This window comes from Callithrix jacchus, chromosome 13, assembly GCF_049354715.1.
Source record: "Callithrix jacchus isolate 240 chromosome 13, calJac240_pri, whole genome shotgun sequence".
In the NCBI taxonomy this organism is placed as follows: domain Eukaryota; kingdom Metazoa; phylum Chordata; class Mammalia; order Primates; family Cebidae; genus Callithrix; species Callithrix jacchus.
The window spans coordinates 102,429,551-102,451,476 of NC_133514.1; the positions used below are offsets into that span (position 1 = coordinate 102,429,551).

General features: G+C 44.3%; 1 protein-coding gene across 10 annotated transcripts in view; it reads right to left on the reverse strand.

Annotated features, from left to right (window-relative positions):
* The window catches only part of CCBE1 (collagen and calcium binding EGF domains 1), a 296,722-nt gene that overhangs the window by 18,804 nt on the left and 255,992 nt on the right, over positions 1 to 21,926 (reverse strand). For 5 of the 10 annotated variants that reach the window (XM_078348245.1, XM_078348244.1, XM_078348241.1 and 2 more), the window contains 3 exons: positions 19,595 to 19,734; positions 19,462 to 19,497; positions 18,036 to 18,071 (listed from right to left, as the gene is read on the reverse strand). In XM_078348245.1, the coding sequence (XP_078204371.1) occupies positions 18,036 to 18,071; positions 19,462 to 19,497; positions 19,595 to 19,734 (212 nt within the window). Of the gene's footprint in view, positions 1 to 10,796; positions 10,968 to 11,033; positions 15,629 to 18,035; positions 18,072 to 19,461; positions 19,498 to 19,594; positions 19,735 to 21,926 lie in introns of those variants that run through there. The other 5 variants (XM_035271268.3, XM_008979907.5, XM_078348243.1 and 2 more) reach the window with 3 other exon arrangements.

Consider the following 21,926-nt stretch of genomic DNA (forward strand, 5'->3'; position numbering starts at 1 on the left):
GGATGCCGGCCAGGAGCTGTGGCTCATGCCTGTAATCCCAGAACTTTGGGAGGCCAAGGTGGGCTGATCATGAGGTCAGGAGAGCAAGACCATCCTGATCAACATGGTGAAACCCTGTCTCTACTGTTGTACCTGAGTGAGTCAAGGAATGCGCCACACTCTCAGATTGAATTATGAATCCTTTATTGAGCCGGTGACCGAGAGTGGCTAACGCCTAAAATCCTCTTGGCCCCCGAAGAAAAAGTTAGGTGGTCTTTTATCTACTAGTTTTAACAGGGAGGGGGAACCTAGCTGAAACAAAGTTTTCACAAAAGCAGAGTACGCACAAGTTAAAAGATAAACGGATACATAATAAAACAGTGTGAGGTGCCGGGGCAAAGCTGTCGTGACAGAGAATGGGGGCTCTGGGAGCTCAAAGGCACTTACATTTCCAGGCTCTGCTGATACCACTAATCTTGGCCTCTTATCATCAAATGCATTCCTGGGTGCCCAGTGTCAGCCTGCCCCAGCTACATGCTATAGTTACATACTTAGTGATGAGAGAATAAAATGAAGAAGCTAAGACGGAGTCTGTCCGGCTCAAGAAGCTGACATAAAGCCTGAACAGCTTTTAGTCTGGAAAAGGGAGAGTTAGTTTTAGCTGGCAAAAAGCAGACTATCACACTACTAAAATACAAAAAATTAGCCACTCGTGGGCACCTGTAGTCCCAGCTGCTCAGGAGGCTGAGGCAGGGGAATCGCTTGAACCTGGGAGGAGGAGTGAGCCGAGATCTCGCCACTGCTCTCCAGCCTGGTGACAGAGCAGGACCATCTCAAAAACAACAAACAAACAAACAAACAAACAAACATGGGGATGCCTAGTGCATTTTCGGCTTTGAGTCTGAAACACAATTTTGGTTCAATAGGAAAATTCCACTTCCTGGGCAAGACTTGCAAGTTGTGAAACCCACATATCAGTAGACATTGAGCATGGAGGAGGGAACAGGAGAAGCCTATTAGAGGCTGTCTCTTATTGGCAGGAAATATAGGCCCTTGTTTTTCCTTAAAAAGGGTAAAAGCCAGAATAGGAGATATCAAGGATGAAGAATCCAGTTGTAAACTGTAAAATAAAGATTCTCCAGGAAACTTCCATAAGGAAAAAGAAATAACAAGGAGATGGGGCTTCAGTATGTACCAGTACAGACCTGTGACTTCATTCACTAGGCTATAATCTACGTATAACTAAATTTATAATCCCATAAAGACAGGGACCAGTGCTGACCACAGTAGATGAGTGCTTTCAATACATGTCTGTTGAATAATTAAGTGAATGGACGTAAATGGGGGCCACTGGTGGCTGTATCTGCAGCAACTGCTTGCTTTCTGCTAACATTTTCTGAGCACTTAATATGCACCAAGTACTGCTGTAGTTCCCTAGCAGCTGTGAAGATAGTTAATTCTTGTCCTCAAGTAGTTTATGACTAAGGGTGGGAGACAGATTGGCACAACTACCTACAGATAAGACCTCCAGATTCTGTTAGGGAGAACCCAAGGACCCTTTCTTTGAAGTCAGAAAGGAGTGGGAGATGGGGAAACCCCTGGTACAGCTCCTACCTGGGCACGGCCCTGATCCAAACTGTTCCAAATGAGGTGGAATTCATTTCTTCATGTTTCCTAGTGTGATGTGAGGGTCCCCCAGCTAGTAATGGAAGTGACTCAAAAGCCCTGAAATTCACAATGATGGTGGTGGAGAGACCATTCATTGTTATTACAGGAGAAGGTGCTTTGGAGAGAACAAAGCTCCTTGGTTGTCTTAGCTTTTCTTATAATTCCACCCTCTTCCCTGGAATCTAGCTATGCCAGAGTTTAGCTCTGAGATTAATTCTGTCTTCTTCCTCCTCATTATATTTCACACATTCCCTCAAAATTGCTTTGTTTGGGCCTTAATATGGAGTCAAGTGACTAACTTCTCCATGTACCTGCTGGTTAATGGCTGAACCTGCTCTTGTAACTGAAAGCTGTAGCCTGAGTGAATGGTCCCTAAGCAGGGAAATGAGTGGTGAGAATTTCAGACTTTAGGCAGACATTGGGAGGATTGATATTTTAGGTTGTCAGTTGCAACAAGCTTCCTCGGGCCCCTTCCATGCACCCAGGATCCCTCATCCCTTCCCTTTATCCCTGAGGGATCCCAGGACAACTTGCCCCTGAGAATAGTACTTAGATTTCCTGGCTTCACTGGGGACTTTTGAAATCAAGTAAAAGGCAGGAATGAAACTGAAGTACCTGAGGGAGGGATGCCTGTATACCTCTGCAAGATTGTGTGTGTGTGTGTGTGTGTGTGTCTGTGTGTGCCCGCGTGCCCGCGTACGCAGGGTGAGGGTAGTATAGCAGCAGCCCCTGGTACCACCTGACCACAGACAAGCCACCAAGGTGAAACTTTGAGTCCAGTAATCATGAGATGAGCAGGAAGACTTCGATGCAGTGAAGTTGCGGATTACTCAACAAAGACTCAGCAAGAAAAGATCTTCTCTACACAGATCACAGATTTTATCCTTGGTAGAAAGGCATCTATGTAGCTGGAAAAGCCAATACATACCTGGGGACCAATTCATTTATTTGGAACACACTTATCTAATCTTAGCAACCCAAAGACCTGCATCCCACCTCGTGCGAATATTGACACGCAAAGCCTGTGTCAATCTGGCTGCTAGAATTGGATCTCAGTGGTCAACAGCCCCAGAGCATAAGCCCTGAAAGAAAAATGTATTTGGCTGCTATTCTTGAAAGGCTCTTTTGAAGGGACCACTTTTTGAAATATTTTCCAGCTGTTATTTACTTTCTGCATAATCTGAGCCTAATTCAATTTGTGTACCCTTTTCTTTTCCAGAAGGCAAATTACCCGCATATGGCTCTCTGAAATTGTGTATATGATCCGCTGGTTTTGGCTGAGAGTTTTACAGAATTGTAAATAAATGACCCCTTCGGTACATGGGAGAAGTGTTCCTTTCACATTACGCGGTCCTGTAATTACACGGAATGATGGCAGTTAGTAAGAGTCTGTGTATTATCTCCAGACCCCTGGGGGTAAAAAGGTCTATAGCCGTGTTCAAATTGGGCTGGGGCAGGTCCAGCACATTACATTACTGTGAGGGAGGGGTGGGGAACACAGCCAAGAAAGTACATGGGTTACATTTTTTTTTGAAACCCGACAAAACTTGACTTTGGAAACTGTTCTGTCCGCATCCATCACAAAAACTATTTGTAAAGCAAAATATGACTTCAGATACGACTTTCCCTCTGATTGAATCATTTCTCCCACCCAGCTCTCATCCCCAGTGTGGTTGTGATGCTAGAGGTAGAAAAGAATAAGCAGCCACAGAAAACAGGCCAGGGGAGAAGTAGGGATTCGGCATATAACTTGTCACCTCACCAGAATCAAGGAGAATCAGGAGTCCCTGAATCGCCGGGGGATGCTGGTGAAAGCGACACCACGTGGGAACAGTTGGTGAATGAAGCTTAACGTGCTGCATGGATGCCATTTCTGCCCTCGAACCTCTGGAACGAGCCTCCAAAATATTAGCGACTTGTGGCAAGGCCAGGACCCGTGCTGGGTGCACATCTATGGTCTTAGCCATTCGGGAGGCTGACAAGGCTTGTGATTGTCACCTTCTCACTCTCCCTTCCCAGAGTCTCCCTCGAGACATCTTCCCTTTTAGCAGCTATCAACTTGATGCCTGCTAACATGTTAATGGAGAGGTTAAGGTTTATCTCAAGATGTGCCATTTCCCAGGGAAACTATGTTTTAAAATGTGTAGACACAGGGATTAAATAATTGAGACATGATAGCCATATGTGAATTCCTAACACTTGTCAGAGTTCTAAACTAATCTAATTTTCTCCTACTCCATCTAAAGTCCAGAGCACATGCTCCTGTCTGAGGGAAGACTTTGCTACTCACAGAGTGGTTCCCAAACAGCAGCAGCGCTATCACCCGGGAGCTTGCCAGAAGGCAAACCTCAGCTCCCTGAATCAGAATCTTCACTGTCATGAAATCCTCAGATAGTTCATATGCACAAAGACATTTGAGAAACATCAGTCTAAGCAAGTGGTTTGCAAACTGTGGGCTGCTACCCATGAAGTCAACTTAGTGGTTGTGACCAAGATGTTTTTTTTTTTTTTTTTTGAGACAGGATCTTACTCTGTTGCCAAGGCTGGCGTGCAGTGACACAGATCACAGCTCACTGCAGCCTTGAATTCCTTGGCTCAAGTGATCCTCCTGCCTCAGCCTCCCGAGTTGCTAAGACTGTAGATGTGCACCCAACTATTTTTTTTTTCTTTTCGTTTGTAGAGCTACACAGAGTCTCACTTTGTTGCCCAAGCTGGTCTTGAGCTCCTGGCTTCAACAATTCTCCTGCCTCAGTCTCCTAAGGAGCTGGGATTTTAGGTATGAGCCACTGTGCCCAGCCAGGATTTTTTAAAAAGCAAATTACCAGAGAAAATGATAGTGCACCCTATGTAGTAAAGGTACATATTGTAAAACTTATGTCTTAATTGCATATAGAAACATGAATGTTGCATCACTGCATAAAATATGTTTTCCCAGTGGGTCATTGTCAAAAACATTTGAAGCCAGTCTATGTTTTGTTCTTTAATGAAGTTCATCCATCAGCTTAATACTTACAGCTCATTAATTTAATCCTGTGCAAAGACACCTGAATTAAAACATGCCTTCCAAGTTCCCTCACTTTTGGCATGAAGCTTTATAAGAAATATATGTTGATCAGTGACTATTAATAAAGATTTACCATATTCCTTCTAGGAAAGAACCTCTCCTGAACAATAGCATGTTTCTTTTTATTAGCTAATATTATTTAACCTACATTTTTTTGAGTTTTGACTCTGATATGGTTAGGCTTTGTGTCCACACCCAAATCTCATATTGAATTGTAATTCCCATAATCCCCACGTGTCAAGGGAGAGACCAGGTGGAGGTAACTGAATCATGGGGCCAGGTTTCCCTCATGCTCTTATTGTGACAGTGAGTTCTCATGAGATCTGATGGTTTTAAAAAGGGCTCTTCCACTTTGCTCAGCATTTCTCCTTCCTGCCACCTTGTGAAGAAGGTGCCTTGCTTCCCTTTTGCTTTCCAGCATGATTGTAAGTTTCCTGAGGCCTCCTCTGCCATGCTGAACTGTGAGTCAAACCCCTTTCCTTTATAAATTACCCAGTCTCAGGCAGTTCTTTATTGCAGTATGAAAATGGATTAATACAGACTCCCAGTTCTTTTGGATGCCACATCTAATACTAAGTACAGTTGACCCTTGAATAACATGGGTTTGAACTGGCTGCATCTACTCATACATGTACTTTCTTCTGCTTCTGCCACCGGGGACAGAAAGACCAACCCCTCCTCTTCCTCCTCAGCCTCAGCCTCAGCCTCAACCTCAACCTACTCAACCTAAAGACAAGGATGAAGATCTTTACGATGATTCACTTCCACTTAATAGTAGATATATTTTCTCTTATGACTTTAATAACATTTTATTTTCTTTAGCTTACTTTGAAGAACATAGTATATAATACCTACAAGATACAAAATATGTGTTAATCAACTGTTTATTATTGGTAAGGCTTCTGATCAATAGTAAGCTATTAGTAGTTATGTTTTTCAGGAGTCAAAAGTTATATGCAGATATTTGACTGCAGGGGGTGTCAGGAATAAACTATAACAGTGATTACATTAGTATTGTTCTTTTATTTTCTTTTCCATTTACATCTTAATAGTCGGACTATATACTTGTTAGTCACCTCATAGTGGGAGGTTAGAAAGGGGGTCAACTCAGCACAGATTGGAAAATTGGATGGTGACAAACAAAAGGCCCTATGTCTGGACAATTTTCTTCTTGTGACCGTCTGCACCACAGAGGCCCATTCTGTGAAGTCATGTGTGATTCCAAAGTGGGAGAGAATGTGGGGCTGAGTGTCTGTGCTATGTTTATCCTCTGGGATTAAACCAACACAGCACATTAATGTTCTGAAATACACCTGTGTGTTCTGATTGTTTACCTCTTGGATATGTATACATTGAGGATACCAAAAGTATCTACCTTATGGGGTTTTGTGAAGACTACATGCATTAACCGAATCAAATTCACTATATAGATACTCATTCAACTCCTACTGTGTACTGGATATTGTGGCAGATGCTGGGAATATGGTAGAAAATAGTTCCTGCTCCTGAGGGCTTTCTAGCCTAGCAAGGAAGCAGATAAACAAGTATGGTACCTGCCAGGCACAGTGGCTCACGCCTGTAATCCCAGCACTTTGGGAGGCTGAGGCAGGCAGATCGCCTGTGTCCAGGAGTTTGAGACCAGTTTGGGCAACACAGGGAAAACCCATCTCTACAAAAAATACAAAAATTTACTGGGCATGGTGGCTCGTGCCTGTGGTCCCAGCTACTCAGGAGGCTGAGGTTGAAGGATTGCTTGAGCCTGGGAAGCAGAGGCTGCAGTGAGCCGAGATCATGCCACAGCACTCCAGCCTAGATGACAGAGCAAGACCCTTTCTCAAAAAAACCCCAAAAAACAAAAACGAAAAAACAAGTGCAGTATCAATCTTCATAGTGCAGACAGTCAACAAATAAGTACAGCCATCCATCATTTAACAACAGGGATATATTCTGAGAAATGTCTCCTGGGTGATTTACTGTTGTGTGAACATCATGTACCACTTACACAAACCTAGATGGCAAAGCCTGCTACACACCTAGGCTATGTGGTACAACCTATTGCTCCTAGGGTACGAACCTGTTCAGCATGTTATTATATGAATACTGCAGACACTTGTAACCCAATGGTATTTGAGTATTGAAACAGAAAAGGTACAGTACAAATACTGTATAAAGATAAAAAATGGTACACCTGTATATGGCACTTACTATGAACGGGGCCTGCAGGACTGCAAGTTGCTGAGGGTGGGTGGTGAGTGAATGTGAAGGCCTGGGACATCGCTATGCTATGGTAGATTTTGTAATCACTGTACACATAGATTATACTAATTTTATTTAAAAATAAAGTAATTGTGCTATGTAATGGCAATCCTATCATTAGGTGAAGCAAATTTTTCAGCTCCCTTATAATCTTATGGGTCTACCGTTGTAAACGTGGTCTTCCATTGACTAAAACGTCATGATGTGGCACCTGACTGCACACTGCTTCAACAGTTTCCTAATGCATTTCCCTACTTCCATTCTTTTCCCTTCAGCAACTCTCTATGGGTCCACTAGGAAATGCAAAGTCCTTCTGCAGGGCCTTAAGGCTCTACCTTGCCCCTGCCTGCCTCTGCAAGGCACCTCCTACCCCGCTTTCCCTTGCTTATTCTGTTCTAGCAACATCGGTGGCCCCATTGCTACTCTTTCAGCACACCAGGCAGGTCTGCCTCGGGGTCTGGCTATATAACCTCTGTGTGGATCACTTTCACCTACAGGGGTCACTTCTTCCTTTGTTCAGGCCTCTGCTCATACACCACCTTTCCGGAAGACACCACCTTTCCGGAAGACACCACCTTTCCGGAAGACACCACCTTTCCGGAAGACAGACACCCCCTTTCCGGAAGACAGACACCACCTTTCCGGAAGACACCACCTTTCCGGAAGACAGACACCACCTTTCCGGAAGACTCCACCTCATGGACACACTCCAACCCTCCATTACTCTTCACTCCTCTACCCTACAAACTTTTCCCCATAGCACTTAGCACTGATATATAGTGTGATGGTTCATTTTCCTGTCAAATTGGCTGGGCCGCAGCACCCAGATATTTGGTCGAACATTCTAGATGTTTCTATGAATGTGCTTTTAAGATGAAAGTAACATATGTATTAATAGACTGAGTAAAGCACATTACCCTCCATAATGTAGGTGGGGTTCATCCAATCAGGTAAGGGCCTTAATAGAAAAAGACTGACCTTTCAAGCAAGGAGGAATTTTTCTAGCAGATAGCCTGTGGACTCCAACTGCAACATAAACAGTCTCCAGCCTGCCAGCCTGCCAGCCTGGCAGATTTTAGACTTCCAGATCTACACTTCATGAGCCAATTTCTTTTTTTGTTGTCATTTCTTTGAAATGGAGTTTTACTCTTGTTGCCCAGGCTGGAATGTATTGGCGCAATCTCAGCTCACTGCAACCTCTGCCTCCTGGGTTCAAGTGATTCTCCTGTCTCAGCCTCCCATGTAGCTGGAATTACAGGCACATGCTATCACATCCGGCTAATTTTTGTGTTTTTAGTAGAGTCAGGGTTTCATCATATTGATCAGACTGGTCTCAAACTCCTGACCTCAGGTGATCTACCCACCTCAGCCTCCCAAAGTGCTGGGATTATAGGCGTGAGCTACTCTGCTGGCTGAGCCAAATTCTTAAAATAAATCCCTATCTTTTGATGGTGTTTCTCGAGAACCATGACTGATACATACATTTCTGTTTGTTTTCCTGGACCAGAAGATATGCTCCACAAGTGCAGGGACTCTGTACCATTCAATACTGTACCCCACCTTCAATACATTTTTGTTGAAAGAAGTGACTAAGAATTTCAAGTTGGAAAAAAATACTACTAAAGGAAATAAGCAGGATAACAGTCAACACATAGGGAGAAAATTTCCTTCTTATACTGGGTCGACATGTCCTCCCCAAATTCTTATCTATGGGAGCCTCAGAATGTGACCTTATTTGGAAATCATCTTTGCAGATGTAATTAAACTGAGATGAGGTCAGATTGCATTAAGACACATTTATTTATTTTTTTTCAGAAGGAGTCTCACTCTGTTGCCCAGGCTGGAGTGCAGTGGTGCAATCTCAGCTCACTGCAACCTCTGCCTCCTAGTTTCAAGCAATTCTTGTGTCTCAGCCTTCTGCTGGGATTACAGGCATGTGCCACTACGCCTGGCTAACTTTTGTATTTTTAGTAGACAGAGTTTCTCTATGTTGGCCAGGCTGGTCTTGAATTTTGACCTCAAGTGATCTGCCCACCTCAGCCTTCCAAAGTGCTGGGATTACCCGTGTGAGCCACAGTGCCTGGCTACTGTAGCATCTTTATAAGAAGAGAAAATAGGCACACAGAAGACTTAGGGCAGAGAATGCTGGAGCCTACCAAGTGAAGCTACAGAGGCAGGAGGGTCGAGCACCATGTAATACTGGAGGTGAGGAATGCCGAGACTGTGGGCAAACACCAGAAATGACACAGAGATAAGATGGCTGCTCCCAAGAGCCTACAGCAGCTACCAGCCCTGCCGACATGTTGATTTCAGACTTCCAGCTTCCAGGACTGTAAGACAATACACTTCCGTTGTTTCAAGCCACCCAGTTTGTGGCACTGTTTTGGCAGCCTAAGTAACTCATCCAGCCCTCAACCAGTTGCCCAGATAGTACGATCCAACTGCCGTCACCCACACATCTTGGCAGAGTTGCCTTTTCCAGGGGCTGAGCGCCACTTCCCATCTGGCCGTCCTACAACCTGCATCTAGACGCGAGCAAGGCCGTGGAATTTTGCACAGGGAGCTGAGCTGGGGTGTTTCACAGTTTTGGGCTTCAGCAGCATCGCGAGCTTTTTCAAAACTGCAGTGTCCCGGTTGAGAAGAAACAAGCCTCAAATTTTGCTGGGAATCAAGACTGGAACACGTGATATTCCAGTGTTCCAGTCTGCACAGTGGGACGTTGAGGCCACGAGGACCGGAAGCGCGCAACCAGCTTTTGGTTCATTAAATTCAGAGGGCTGCAAACATTATATATGAAGTGGTCTCCCAGATTTCCATAATCTGCTGTGTCACCCAGAGCCTTTGCAGAGCTGCTGTCTGAGAAAGGCTGGGAGGGCCGTGAGGTCCTGTGTGGCTGTGTGAATGCTGTTGGCTGCTTTGAGTGTGTGGCTGTGGAAGGGAGTGCATCGCAGAGCCAAGGGCGGGCTCCCTTGGCATGAACCTTTCTTGGCTCCTGTAGCACCCAATACTTTGTAGCTTATCGTGGTTTGTAATTGCATATTTATGTGATTAATTTATTTTGTCTGGAAGGATCCTTGTCTTTGTTGCCAAAAATCCCCAGCAGGACAGGGATTAAGATGCTTTTGCTCCCAATTGTGTCTGCAGTGCATAGCACAGTGCCCAGATTGCGATAGGCATTCAAATATTTACTAAACGAAGTGAGATGTATAAATATAGGTTAACTTCAGGACACTAAATGCACCATGCTAAGGATGGCTAAAATGCTTTAGAAATAAGCTCCCATTTTACCACAGCACTCCATTTCCCATATGACCCAATTGACAAAAACTCCCCTCCTCTTATCTTTACATAGAGGACTTCAGCTACCAACTCATGAGAGTTCTTCCTTCCAACTTTATTTTTAAAGTAGTCAGCTTTCCCCCACCCTAAAAGGAAAAAAAAATTTTTTTAATTCGCTTTATTAAAAAAAAAGGCAGACTGGTTCCTGGGGTTTCTGCCCTTTTAGGGGAAAGTGCCACATTTAATAAAACTTTATTTTTTTTAGGGATAGGGTCTTGCTATGTTGCCCAGACTGGCCTTGAACTCCTGGGCTCAAGGAATCCTCCTGCTCTAGCGTCTTGAGTAGCTAAGACTAGAGGCATGAGCCACTGCATCCACCAAAGGCAATCCTCTGTGGAATTCTGATCCAAAACAGGAAACCAGTTGAACACTGAGTCACTGTGAGTGCAGTGCTGGGAGCAAGGAGCACTCAGTCTTCACAGGCCTCTTGTTTGTGAGCCCCTAAGGCAGCTCCAATGAGCATCTAGAGGGTTCTTGGTTTGAAAATCCTACCCTGGGAATCTCAGATAGGGAGACTGTAGGGTACCCACACTCAGTGGTACCTGGGCCTTCAGACCTTGACGCAGATTCAAATGCTTTCACCACATCCAGACCCCAGAGGTGGCTGACCAAGATTCTAGATTTCAGCTCTCAAGAGAAATGTGCCAATCCATCTTCTTCTCTGTTGGGTAAAAAGATGACCTGCTTCACAAAACTGGGGGTCAGGACAAAACACAGTACAGCCATATAAGAAAAATAACTTTGTTATTAAGCACATACAATCATATAAAAAGTACTTCATAGTATCACGCCCATAACTGTTTGAATGTTAGCTTGACTGTCATATGGACCGATTACAAACAATGAACAGAGCTACTGCAGAACAGGACTAGTCACTGTGAAAGAAAAACAGACCCATGACACACATCAAATTCCTAAGGGGACTTGCTTTGATCCCCTGGGGGACAAAAGGGTCCTTTTCTATAATTTCCCTAAAGCAGTAACATTTGTTGGAGGAGGATGTGAAGTTCATGACTGTACACCTTAACAATTAGTCATGGTGTTTGGTTTTCCAAATGGGAAATTATTTTTGATTTGCTAGGAGATAGACATATTGACTGTGCCAGGAAAAAATGCATCTACTTCCCTGAACTCATGAATAATGACCTTGGATGGCTCTATTCTACTCGTTGTTTGGCCTGGATTCATGCAATGACTTTCCTTTTCAGGAAGGTTATCTGAAAGATGTTAAGTCTGCTGTGGTTGTTTCTGAGAGACAGGCTGAGATGTGGGGAAGAGACGGTGGGGAGTAACACCCAAAATCTGATGGGGGAGTTGCTGCCTGAAAACCCACAGCGATGCCTGCTCTGGAGAAGCCTTTCTCTGCTTACCTGGGAACAGGGCTCACCAGCCCCACAGTAATTATAAACCTTGAACAGATGACCAAAGCCAGGGTGCTCTTCACGGTACTCCCCTCTCTTTCCTTCCAAAACCAATGAACACTTATTATTGACCTGTGTTTGGCTATGGTACACCTGTCTGAGTTTATACAGTAGAAATGACTTCGTTTGGTCAAGGAATCCTACGGCAGGTGTAGGACATTCACTCAGAAGGCGAGAAAAGGCACCATCCTCTCTGCAGCCCCACTCCCTTCTGGCACAGTATAGCTTATAATTTCTCCCTCTGGAACTGGGGAGGGGGAGGGGGATTTTTCTAAACTAAAATGCATGCCCTCCATGTACTATTTCCTTTTTTTTTTTTGAGATGGAGTCTCATTCTGTCACCAGGCTGGAGTGCAGTGGCATGATCTCAGCTCACTGCAACCTCTGCCTCCCCGGTTCAAGCGATTCCCCTGCCTCAGCTTCTCGAGTAGCTCGGACTACAGGAACATGGCACCATGCCCAGATTTTTTTCTTTTTGTATTTTAGTTGAGACAGGGTTTCACCATATTGATCTTGATGGTCTCGATCTCCTGATCTCGTGATCTGCTCACCTCCCAAAGTGCTGGGATTACAGGCATGAGCCACGGTGCCCGGTCCCATGTACTATTTTCGATAGCATATTCTTATTCCCGTTGCTTCCCAAGAACAGAAGCGATTTACGGGTCCTAGTGATGAGGATGCAAAAACCGAAGTGAACATTTCCACTAGCAGGTTGAGGAGGTGTACAAAGATCTCTTTTTTCACTAAAAACCATGAAATGACCTAAAGCTGTAGCCAATTTTACACCAGAAATGGCTTTCCTGTTAGGTTTTGAGCAGAAGTCCTATTTAGACAGTAAAGCTTTTTCTGTCCACAGCTAAAAGATACATTTGAAATAATGCTGCCTTATAATGTTCTATATTTGAAAAATATAATTTGGGCATAAAAAGTACATATCGGCTTGCAGTAGTAAAGGTTTTGAAAATCTGAGGATTAAAAATTATTTTCTAAATTAACTTGTTCCAGCAGATTGACATTATAAAATACAGGTTACTCTAAGTTTTGCTGGAGAATATTATCTGGAATAGTTTCATGAAATCCAGATATGACTACTTTCCATTAATTCTCTTAATATATTATCCTAGCCTATGGCCAAACATGCAGTTTGGTTGCATTTTTGAGCATTTGACAATAAAGATCATATTTCTAAATACAGTTCACTGACAAAGAAAAGGTATTAAAATTACTCATTGGAAAATAATCAAAGATGGACCTAGCCATCTCTCATACAGCCTGTGCATAGTTTTTTTTTTTTTTTTAAACATTCATTCACCCACACCCTTTAAATACCATGCTCCACAAGCAGGCAAACATTGAATATATTCCAGATGGGAATCAACAGCTGTTCAGTTCCTGGCTTCATAAACCCGTGGTTGGCGTGGCCCTCTGTCACGAGTGTTGCATTTTGTGGAGAGTAGGAGGAAGATGCTAGGAAAAGAGCACTAACAATGTGTTTGCTTTCACTTTAAAAACGTTCTGCATAAATAAGAAATAGGGGAGCAAAGTGTTCATCAGACTCAGCCACCCGCTGACTGACACGAGTCCTGCATTTCCAACATGGTAGGAAGAAGGGAAGGAAGACTCTTGCCACTAGAGATTTGCAAAGCCCCTTCCTATCAGTTTTTTTTTTTTTTCTGAGACAGAATCTCGCTCTGTTGCCCAGGTCAGAGTGCAGTGGCACGATCTCGGCTCACTGCAACCTCCACCTCCTGGGCTCAAGCAATTCTCCTGCCTCAGCCTCCCTAGTAGCTGGGACTTCAGGCGCATGCTACCATGCCCAGCTAATTTTTTTTGTATTTTTAGTAGAGATGGGTTTTCACCATGTTATCCAGGATGGTCTCCATCTCCTGACCTCGTGACCTGCCCACCTTGGCTTATCAAAGTGCCGGGATTACAGGCCTGAGCCACCTCACCCAGCCTCCTATCATTCTTAAGGGAGAAGACAGAAAGGTGGCATTTGAACACAAGAGGGATTTTCTTGAAGCAAGCTTTCATAGTAATGGAGCTAAATGATGTAGCCTAAAAGCTGGAGGCCAAAAAGCCAAAAAGAAATGGGAAAGGATGTGGCCGGATGGGATAGTCCAACATGAGTGAATATGAGAACGATCATGTGTGAAGCTCAATGTAAGAGTGAAAGTCTTCTGCAAAGGTAGATAAAGAGCCACTCTGTGTGTCCAATGAGAAAGTGGAATGTGAGGAACCTATGAGCTGCTCACTGGAAACAAGAGGCCCCTCGACAAGGTTACAAAGGAGCAGACCACCCTTCTGGTCTCTTGCTCCTGGTGCTTCTGGATCCACAGAAAACCTTGGCGGGCACATGCTTCTCTTTCGGACCCAGAGATGCTCTGAGAAAACACTCTAACTCACTGGGAGGTTGAGAAATAGAAGAAACCAAAGAGAAGGCCTACAAGACCTGGAACTTGGACTATATTAAAGAAAATTAAGGAAAAATGGGAATAGGAAGGAAGTTTTTGCAAACAAGGAAAACCACTTGTTTTTTCCTCTCCATCCAAGATAACTTTCAACAGTGTATTATTCTCAGCATGTCAGCAAGCTTGATTGGCTCCAGACAAGACTTCTAATATCCAAGGAGAACAAATTCACCTACCACTGCTGATGGCATTAGTGAGGCTAGCTGAAGCCAGCAGCCTCCTTGTAGCCTTGAACCCCACTGTACATTGCTTCAGCCTGGATCATGGCACCGAATGGCACCTTCTGGGCACCTGCTCAGCACCAGGAATTCTGCACCTCTAAGGTCAGCCACTTTATTGAACAAATTATCTGTGATTTATAGATCAAGCTTCATTCTTGATTAAACAGCTTAAAAATACTCTAGTAAACCAGGGCCCATTGTTATAATGTGAATCAGGGCATTTCACTTTCTGTTTGTTGAAAAGAGGGTTTAATTTTCTTACCTAAATAGAATACTTACAGATAAGCATGGCATAAAACCTTAAGCACCATATTTGAAGTTTAGAAGGTAGCAATCTATGTAACCGTAAATATATCACTGTAATTCTTTTCTATCTTCTCTAAACTCCACCCAATTCTCTCTTCTCTTTAATTTGGGAAACAAGGTCAGATAAGGGGATAAAATATTTAAAGTCTACTAGAAGGACAAGGAAAAGAATTCTACACCAAAGTACAACTACAAATCTGTCCTCCCACCCCTTCTTAATTGAAGAGCCCTAATTTTGATACTAGAGGAGTTATGGTCTATTCTGAACATATATCCTAAAATCTGCCTCATATTTTCTTAGAGCTCACTTTGCCATTTTCCCTTTTTGATATTCTGCCAAATTTAACATGAAAGTTTATGATTTAAAACACAGTGAGAGTACTGAAAAAGTAGTAAAAGAAAAATTACAACGCAAACCACCCCAACACACTCTTAGCAAGAAGCATGTAAATCAGTCGTTCACTCCCTCGTGTCTGCAGACCTAGGAGGGGACTCTGAATATAGTATTATATTTGAAAGAAGCGGAGTAGGAGTAGAAAGAAGTCAGGAGAAGAGAAGAGAAAAACTTCTTGGTTTTCTAGGTCTCCAGTGGTGAGTTTTCTCTTGAGAGGGTTTAACTGCAGGTGAAACGATCTTTCCCTTCCTTTGGCGTGACGGTGCTGGGGTGCGCTATGGATAGAAGTCTCTGGGGGCTCTCAAATCTCTTGTCTCAATTCTTCTCGGATGGTCATCTCCAGAGCCCAGGTCCATGGCTTCTGGGTAGCTGGGAAATTCCTGAGGTAATGGGAACTCCTCTGCTGAAGAGTGAGTCCGGTGCGGGAACACCTTTTCCTGCAGCTCGGTGATGTCATTGCGGATGTCAGCCAGCATAAGTAGCAGGAAGTCGAAAGAACCAGGGGGTCCCTGTGTACATGGGAGGAATCAATGTAGAGACAGATAGCAATGGCCTTCGGGGCTCCATGACTTGCTAGTCCCCATGCTTGCTGGCAACTACTTTCTCAATAACTCTGTGCCCCAAATGGAGTCAATGTGAGGACTACTACAGGAGCCTGGGGGTCCTCCACATCCTCTTCTAATTCTCCCATTTCGCAGATGAGCTTTGGTGATGTATTCGCCTCTCCTCCCTCCTAACTCTAGGCTTTATCAAATCCAGAAGAAGAATGAATATAAAAATAACTCTTCTAATTTACTTTCCAAAGCAATCTGGAAGATGCTTTTGAAGGCAGCCAAGCAGTAGTTAAGAGACTGGGGTTCTGCTGGGTTTGAATTTCATCTCTGCCACTTACTAGCTGTGTGGTCTTAATTTCTTGTGGTTCAGTTTTCCCATCTCTAAAATGGGGATAATAATAGTCCCAACTTTATAGGGTTTTATAGGGTCCATAAGTGAGAATTTAAGTAAGTAAATGCATGTAAAGGGCGTTGAGCATAATATGTATGCAAAAATGCTATCTGGGCCAGGCGTGGTAGCGCACACCTGTAATCCTAGCACTTTGGGAGGCTGAGGCAGATGGATAACTTGAGACTGGGCAACATGGTGAAACCCTGGCTCTGCAAAAAATATAAAAAAATTTAGCCAGGCATGGTGGCAGGCACCTGTGGTCCCAGCTACTTGGGAGGCTGACGTGGGAGGATTGCCTGAGCCTGGGTGGTTGAGGCTGCAGTGAGCCAAGATTGCACCATTGCACTCCAGCCGGGGTGACAGAGTGAGACCCTGTCTCAAAAAAATGCTGTTATTTTTAAAAAATGAAATTATTAAGTGTTTAAAAGAAGGCTGACTATAAGCACAAGCTAAATGAAGTTGGGAGGATGCTGTAAAGATGTCAGCTCCCATTCACTAGGAAAGGTCCAAACAAAAGCTTCCTAGTTTTTCTAAGTATTGAGTATCGTATATCATCATATAGTATTTATGAAGCCTTAATTTCATATAGTCCTGTGTGGGGTATGGTAAAAAAGAAATGCGTACACGTGTTCTGGGTTGTCAGAAGCTTGTAGTAAAATCGTTATCATTTCTCACAACCACTGCAGTAGTGGCTGGCCCTGTGGAAGCGGAGCTTACACTGTAAAGCATGAAGAGAGGCACAGTATTTCGGTACCACTTGACCCTCACAATAACCACTTGAGGTATGGCAGATCAGATTCCACTAGCGCCACCGCACAGGTGGGGAGATGAATGCCCAGAGACCCTCAGTGATGTGCCCATGGTCAGAAAGCTAGCAGGTAGAAGAGCTGAGATGGACCCCACAACGCCCACCTGTGGCCACAGCTGTTGGATTTCAGAAATGATACTGACTTCTTCAGAAGCAGTGAAATGGTTTGAATTTTCTATGCTTTTTAATACTACTAATTCTCATTTTGAATCTCCCAAATACTATGTTTATATTGCAGCTAATTTCTTATCAGGTCCTTAATAGCCCTGCATGTTTCTGCACTTTTTAGAGGAGATGGCCATCTGACCTGCTAGAGTTGTAGCAGTGGCTAAATTCTCAATTATTCAGTTATAATTTAAATCCATAGATTTCTTTCCTAGACCTTTCACATATTGTATGATAATGCTTGGAAAGAGACTCATGGTATAGCAGGGTTTTGAGCTTTAAAAGAAGACATTTCAAATGAAGATCAGCCATGATGGCGGTGCGCCGAGGCTCACGCCTGTAATCCCAGCACTTTGGGAGGCTGAGGCAGGTGGAACACGAGGTCAGGAGTTTGAGACCAGCCTGGCCAAGATGGTGAAACCCCATCTCTACTAAAAATACAAAAATTAGGTCAGGTGCAGTGGCTCATGCCTGTGATCCCAGCACTCTGGGACCCTGAGGCAGGTGGATCACGAGGTCAGGATTTGGAGACCAGCCAGGCCAAGATGGTGAAACCCCATCTCTAAAAACAAACCCAACAACAACAAAAAATACAAAATTAGCTGGGTGTGGTGGCACATGCCTGTAATCCCAGCTACTTGGGAGGCTGAGGCAGGAGAATCGCTTGAACCCAGGAGGCGGAGGTTGCAGTAAGCTAAGATAGCCCCATTGCACCCCAGCCTGGGTGACAGAGTGAGACTCCCTCTCAAAAAAAAAAAAAAAAAAAAAAAGATTAGCCACTATAAAAGAAAAAACAGCAGAAAACAAATTTGAAAAATAATCCAAACTAGCAGCTTAGGGTTTCTATGACTCCCTTCCTAACCACAGAGTTCTATTCAGGTGGGCTGAGTGGCATCAGGAAGGGGCGGGCTTTTGCTACTAGACCAACCTATAGGCTCATCAGAGCTGCATCTCTGAGAATGTTCCCCTGGGGAAGCAGGACAGAGAGTGCTACTTACTGGAGACCCTCTGGGCCCAGGCGCTCCTCTCTCCCCCTAAAAACAGAAAGGCCAGGATTAGCTTTCTAGAGCATGTGGCTGCCGCAGCAATGGTCTCTATACACCCACCATAACCACTTCCCTGCACAAAACCACAAATATTTTCTATAAAAACCATATGTAAAACTGAGTTGGACTCACGGGACCACTTATTTGAACAGGATGCTTGGGTTAAGTGTCTCTCATTCTGATTTCCCTCGAGCCCATATATTATCAAACCTTCCTGGCAAGAGGAACGTTCCTATTTCCCAGCAGCATGTGGAGTAAGAAACTTTCTGAAGTAACTCACACTGACTTCTTTGTGAGGCAAAAAAAAGCAGGCAGCTCTCAAGGGGAACTATCCCTTTTGAGATATCTCCTGTTCACAGAATAGAGTATCTCCTGTTCCTGACTTGAAAAACCTCTCAGAAATGGAAACACACACAAAACTATCCTGTGAGGCAACACTGGTTAAAGAGAAAAACACATGTGACTGTCACAATGCAGAGGATTATTTAAAATATATCAGGGTCATTTTTCCTATGAGTGGTTGTTTTTGTCTTCTGGGATGATTTTACAATTTAAGAAAGTGGCTACTCAGATTTTGTTACAAGCTTTGGGGAAAAAGTTGTATCTGGTATCTGTGTCTCAGTTTTGCTGAATGCAAAATGGGGATGGTAAACAATGTCTGTTGAGCTTTCCCAGATGCTAGTGCAAGAGGTAGAAAGTGAGAGACCCTCAGGCTGGGAGCAATGGCTCATGCCTGTAATCCCAGCACTTTGGGAGGCCAAGATGGGCAGATTGCCTGAGCTTTGGAGTTTGAGGCCAGCCTGGGTAACATGGCAAAATCCTGTTTCTACTAAAAAATCCAAAAGTTATCCAAGAGTGATGGCATGTGCCTGTGTTCCCAGCTACTTGGGAGGCTGAGATAGGAGAACTCCGCTTGAACTCGGGAGGCGGAGGTTGCAGTGAGCTGGGATTGTGCCACTGCACTCCAACCTGGAAAACAGAGCCAGACCCTGTCTCAAAAAAAAAAATAAAAAGAAAGAAAGAAAAGAAAATCTGAGGGCATGGTGGCTCAATCCTAGCAATCCTAGCACTTTGGGAGGCTGAGGTGGGCAGATCACCTGAGGTCAGGAGTTCCAGACCAGCCTGACCAACATGATGAAACCCCGTCTCTACTAAAAATACAAAAATTAGCTGGGTGTGGTGGTGGGTAACTGTAATCCCAGCTCCTCACGAGGCTGAGGCAGAAGAATTGCTTGAACTGGGGAGGTGGAGGTTGTAATGAGCAGAGATTACGACACTGTACTCCAGCCTGGGCAACAGAGCAAGACTCTGTCTCAAAAAAAAAAAAAAATTGAAAAGGGGAGACCTTTAGCTTGTGAGGACCACTCATAAGACTTACCTTAGAACCATCTCTTCCTGGTGCACCTGGTGGACCCTACAATACAAAAGGATCTGGCTTAACCAAAGGCAAAATCATGAGACAAAAACACACTTTCCCCACACAGGGAGTGGATCTCTGATAAGATACTGACCACAGGGCCCCTTCGGCCTTGTTTAATGTGGGACAGATCAGGAGATGGTCCCATGGGTCCCATTGAGCCCCGAGGGCCAGGCTGCCCAGGAGGGCCTGGCATACCGGGGAAGCCTGGGCTTCCCTTTGGTCCTGGTGAGCCTGTAATCAAAGAACACCTCATTAGCTCACAGCACATGAGAGGGACAAAGGGCCCTGGCCAACAAGAGTCCAGGGCCCCTGCAGCCATTTCTGTTTGGTCTTTCTCTGCCTTTGCCTTCTGACATCTGCATTAGGATGTCTCACAAGCATTTTACACTCGATTCGATGAAAAGTGGCTTCCCCATCTTCCTCTCTTTTCATGCATCACAGTCACCCATCCACTCAAGTAAAAAACTGGAGAGTCTTCCTCTGTGTTTCCCTATTTCTACAGCCTCCTGGTTGAATTAGTGGCCAGCTCCTGTGCATTTCACCTCTTTCATATCTCACAGCTGTCTGCTCCCCTCTGTTTCCTGGATCACAGCAGAGTAGTGACTACCACAGTGGCGAAGCGATTATTGTGGCTGGAGAGCAGTTAAGACGACAGGTTTGAGCGTCAGGGAGACTTGGGTTTGAATCTTCCACAGGTTGCCTGAGCTGTCTGAGCCTTAGTTTCTCATCTCATCTGGGCTAATCAAAATCCTCTTATAGAGTAGTTCTATTAAATGAGATTCCAGATATACGCACACCACTGAGTATAGTACTCTGCACATACTAAGTACAAAAACAAATCTGTGAGGCCTTCCTTATATTTGCTTTCACTCTTGCCTCATTGCTAGTCTCTCTGCCCCACACCAGTCTTGTTCACCCTCTGGCCATTTTTGGCATTTCAATAGCGATGACATATCAAAAACCAGTCTTACTATGTAACCCACCTACTTTCGCCCTTTTGGTGCAAATGTCTCAAGGCACAGGGTGGGTCAGCAAACTCACTCTCTCTTGCAGGCCCCAGAGAAATATCCATTACTTCTTAGTGAGGGGTAGGAAATGTTACTCTGGCCAAGATTTGCCACAGATACAAGGCATGCTGGGGGATGAGTCAGGGGCTATGGGAAAGATGATCTCACCCCAAGGCCCAGAAGCATACGGCATGCTTAGGATTCCAGCTGGAGCAGGAGAAATGAAAAAGTCCCCTTGCCCCACAACTCTAGCATGGAGTAAGTCATAGCAATCTACCCCTGGGGGAAGGGCAAGTGTGTGGAGAGAACCCCTCTGTGGCACAGGTGTGTGTTAGGGGCTGCTGAAACCTTAAGAGTATAAACACTGAGAAAAATCCACTGGTAACCTAGGCCTCCTCTAAGCATAAGGCAATAGCATCCTACCATTGGAGGAATTATTTGAAGACTGTGGAACACAAAGTAAATATAGTGACAATAAAGCCAAAACCCAGTTCAGTTATTCATTGGACTGAGTGAGCTTCCCATGGCAGTGGCCTGACCAAAGAAGAGGGTACCCCTCTCCAGGAGTGATAACTACATACCTGTCTCTACTTTTCTCTGCAAATGATGTCTGGCATTCAATCCAAAATTTTCAGGCACATAGAAAAAAGGGCAGGCATGGTGGCTCATACTTGTAATCCCAGCACTTTGGGAGGCTGAAGTGGGTGGATCACATGAGGTCAGGAGTTTGAGAGCATCCTGGCCAACATGGTGAAACTCCATCTCTACTAAAAATACAAAAATTAGCCGGGTGCAGTAGTGGGTGCCTATGATCCCAGCTACCCAGGGGGCTGAGGCAGGAGAAATACTTCTGCCAGGAGGCAGAAGTTGGAGTGAGCCGAGATCGCACTACTGCACTCCAGCCTGAGTGACAGAGTGAGACTCCATCTTTTTTTAAAAAAAGGGGGGAAACCAAAAAATCACATTGTCAAGTGGTAGAACGATCAGCAGAACAGTTCTCAGAGGAGACCCAGATGTTGGAATGGTGAGCTATGGGGCTTTAAAATAACAGTATGTGAAAGGTGCTGGTGGAAAAGATAAACAGCTTGTCTCGACAGATGAGTGTTCAAGGCACTCGGTGAGATGGAAATTAAAGGAGAAAAATCAAACGGAAATAAAAAATGTAGTATCATAGACAAAAACAACATAGGCTCATCAGCAGACTGCTCACAGTTGAACAAAGAATCAGTGAAAAAGTCAGTCGATAGTCAAAGTGAATCACAAAGAGGAAAATAAAATGAAGCATCCCAAAGAGGTGAGATAGTGTTGAACTGTCTAACATAAGTGTAACTGGAGTTCAGGGAGAAAAAGAAAACCCTATAGTAGCTCCCCTCTTCATAAAGAATAAAGCTCAAACTCCTCGGCGTAGTGTCCTTA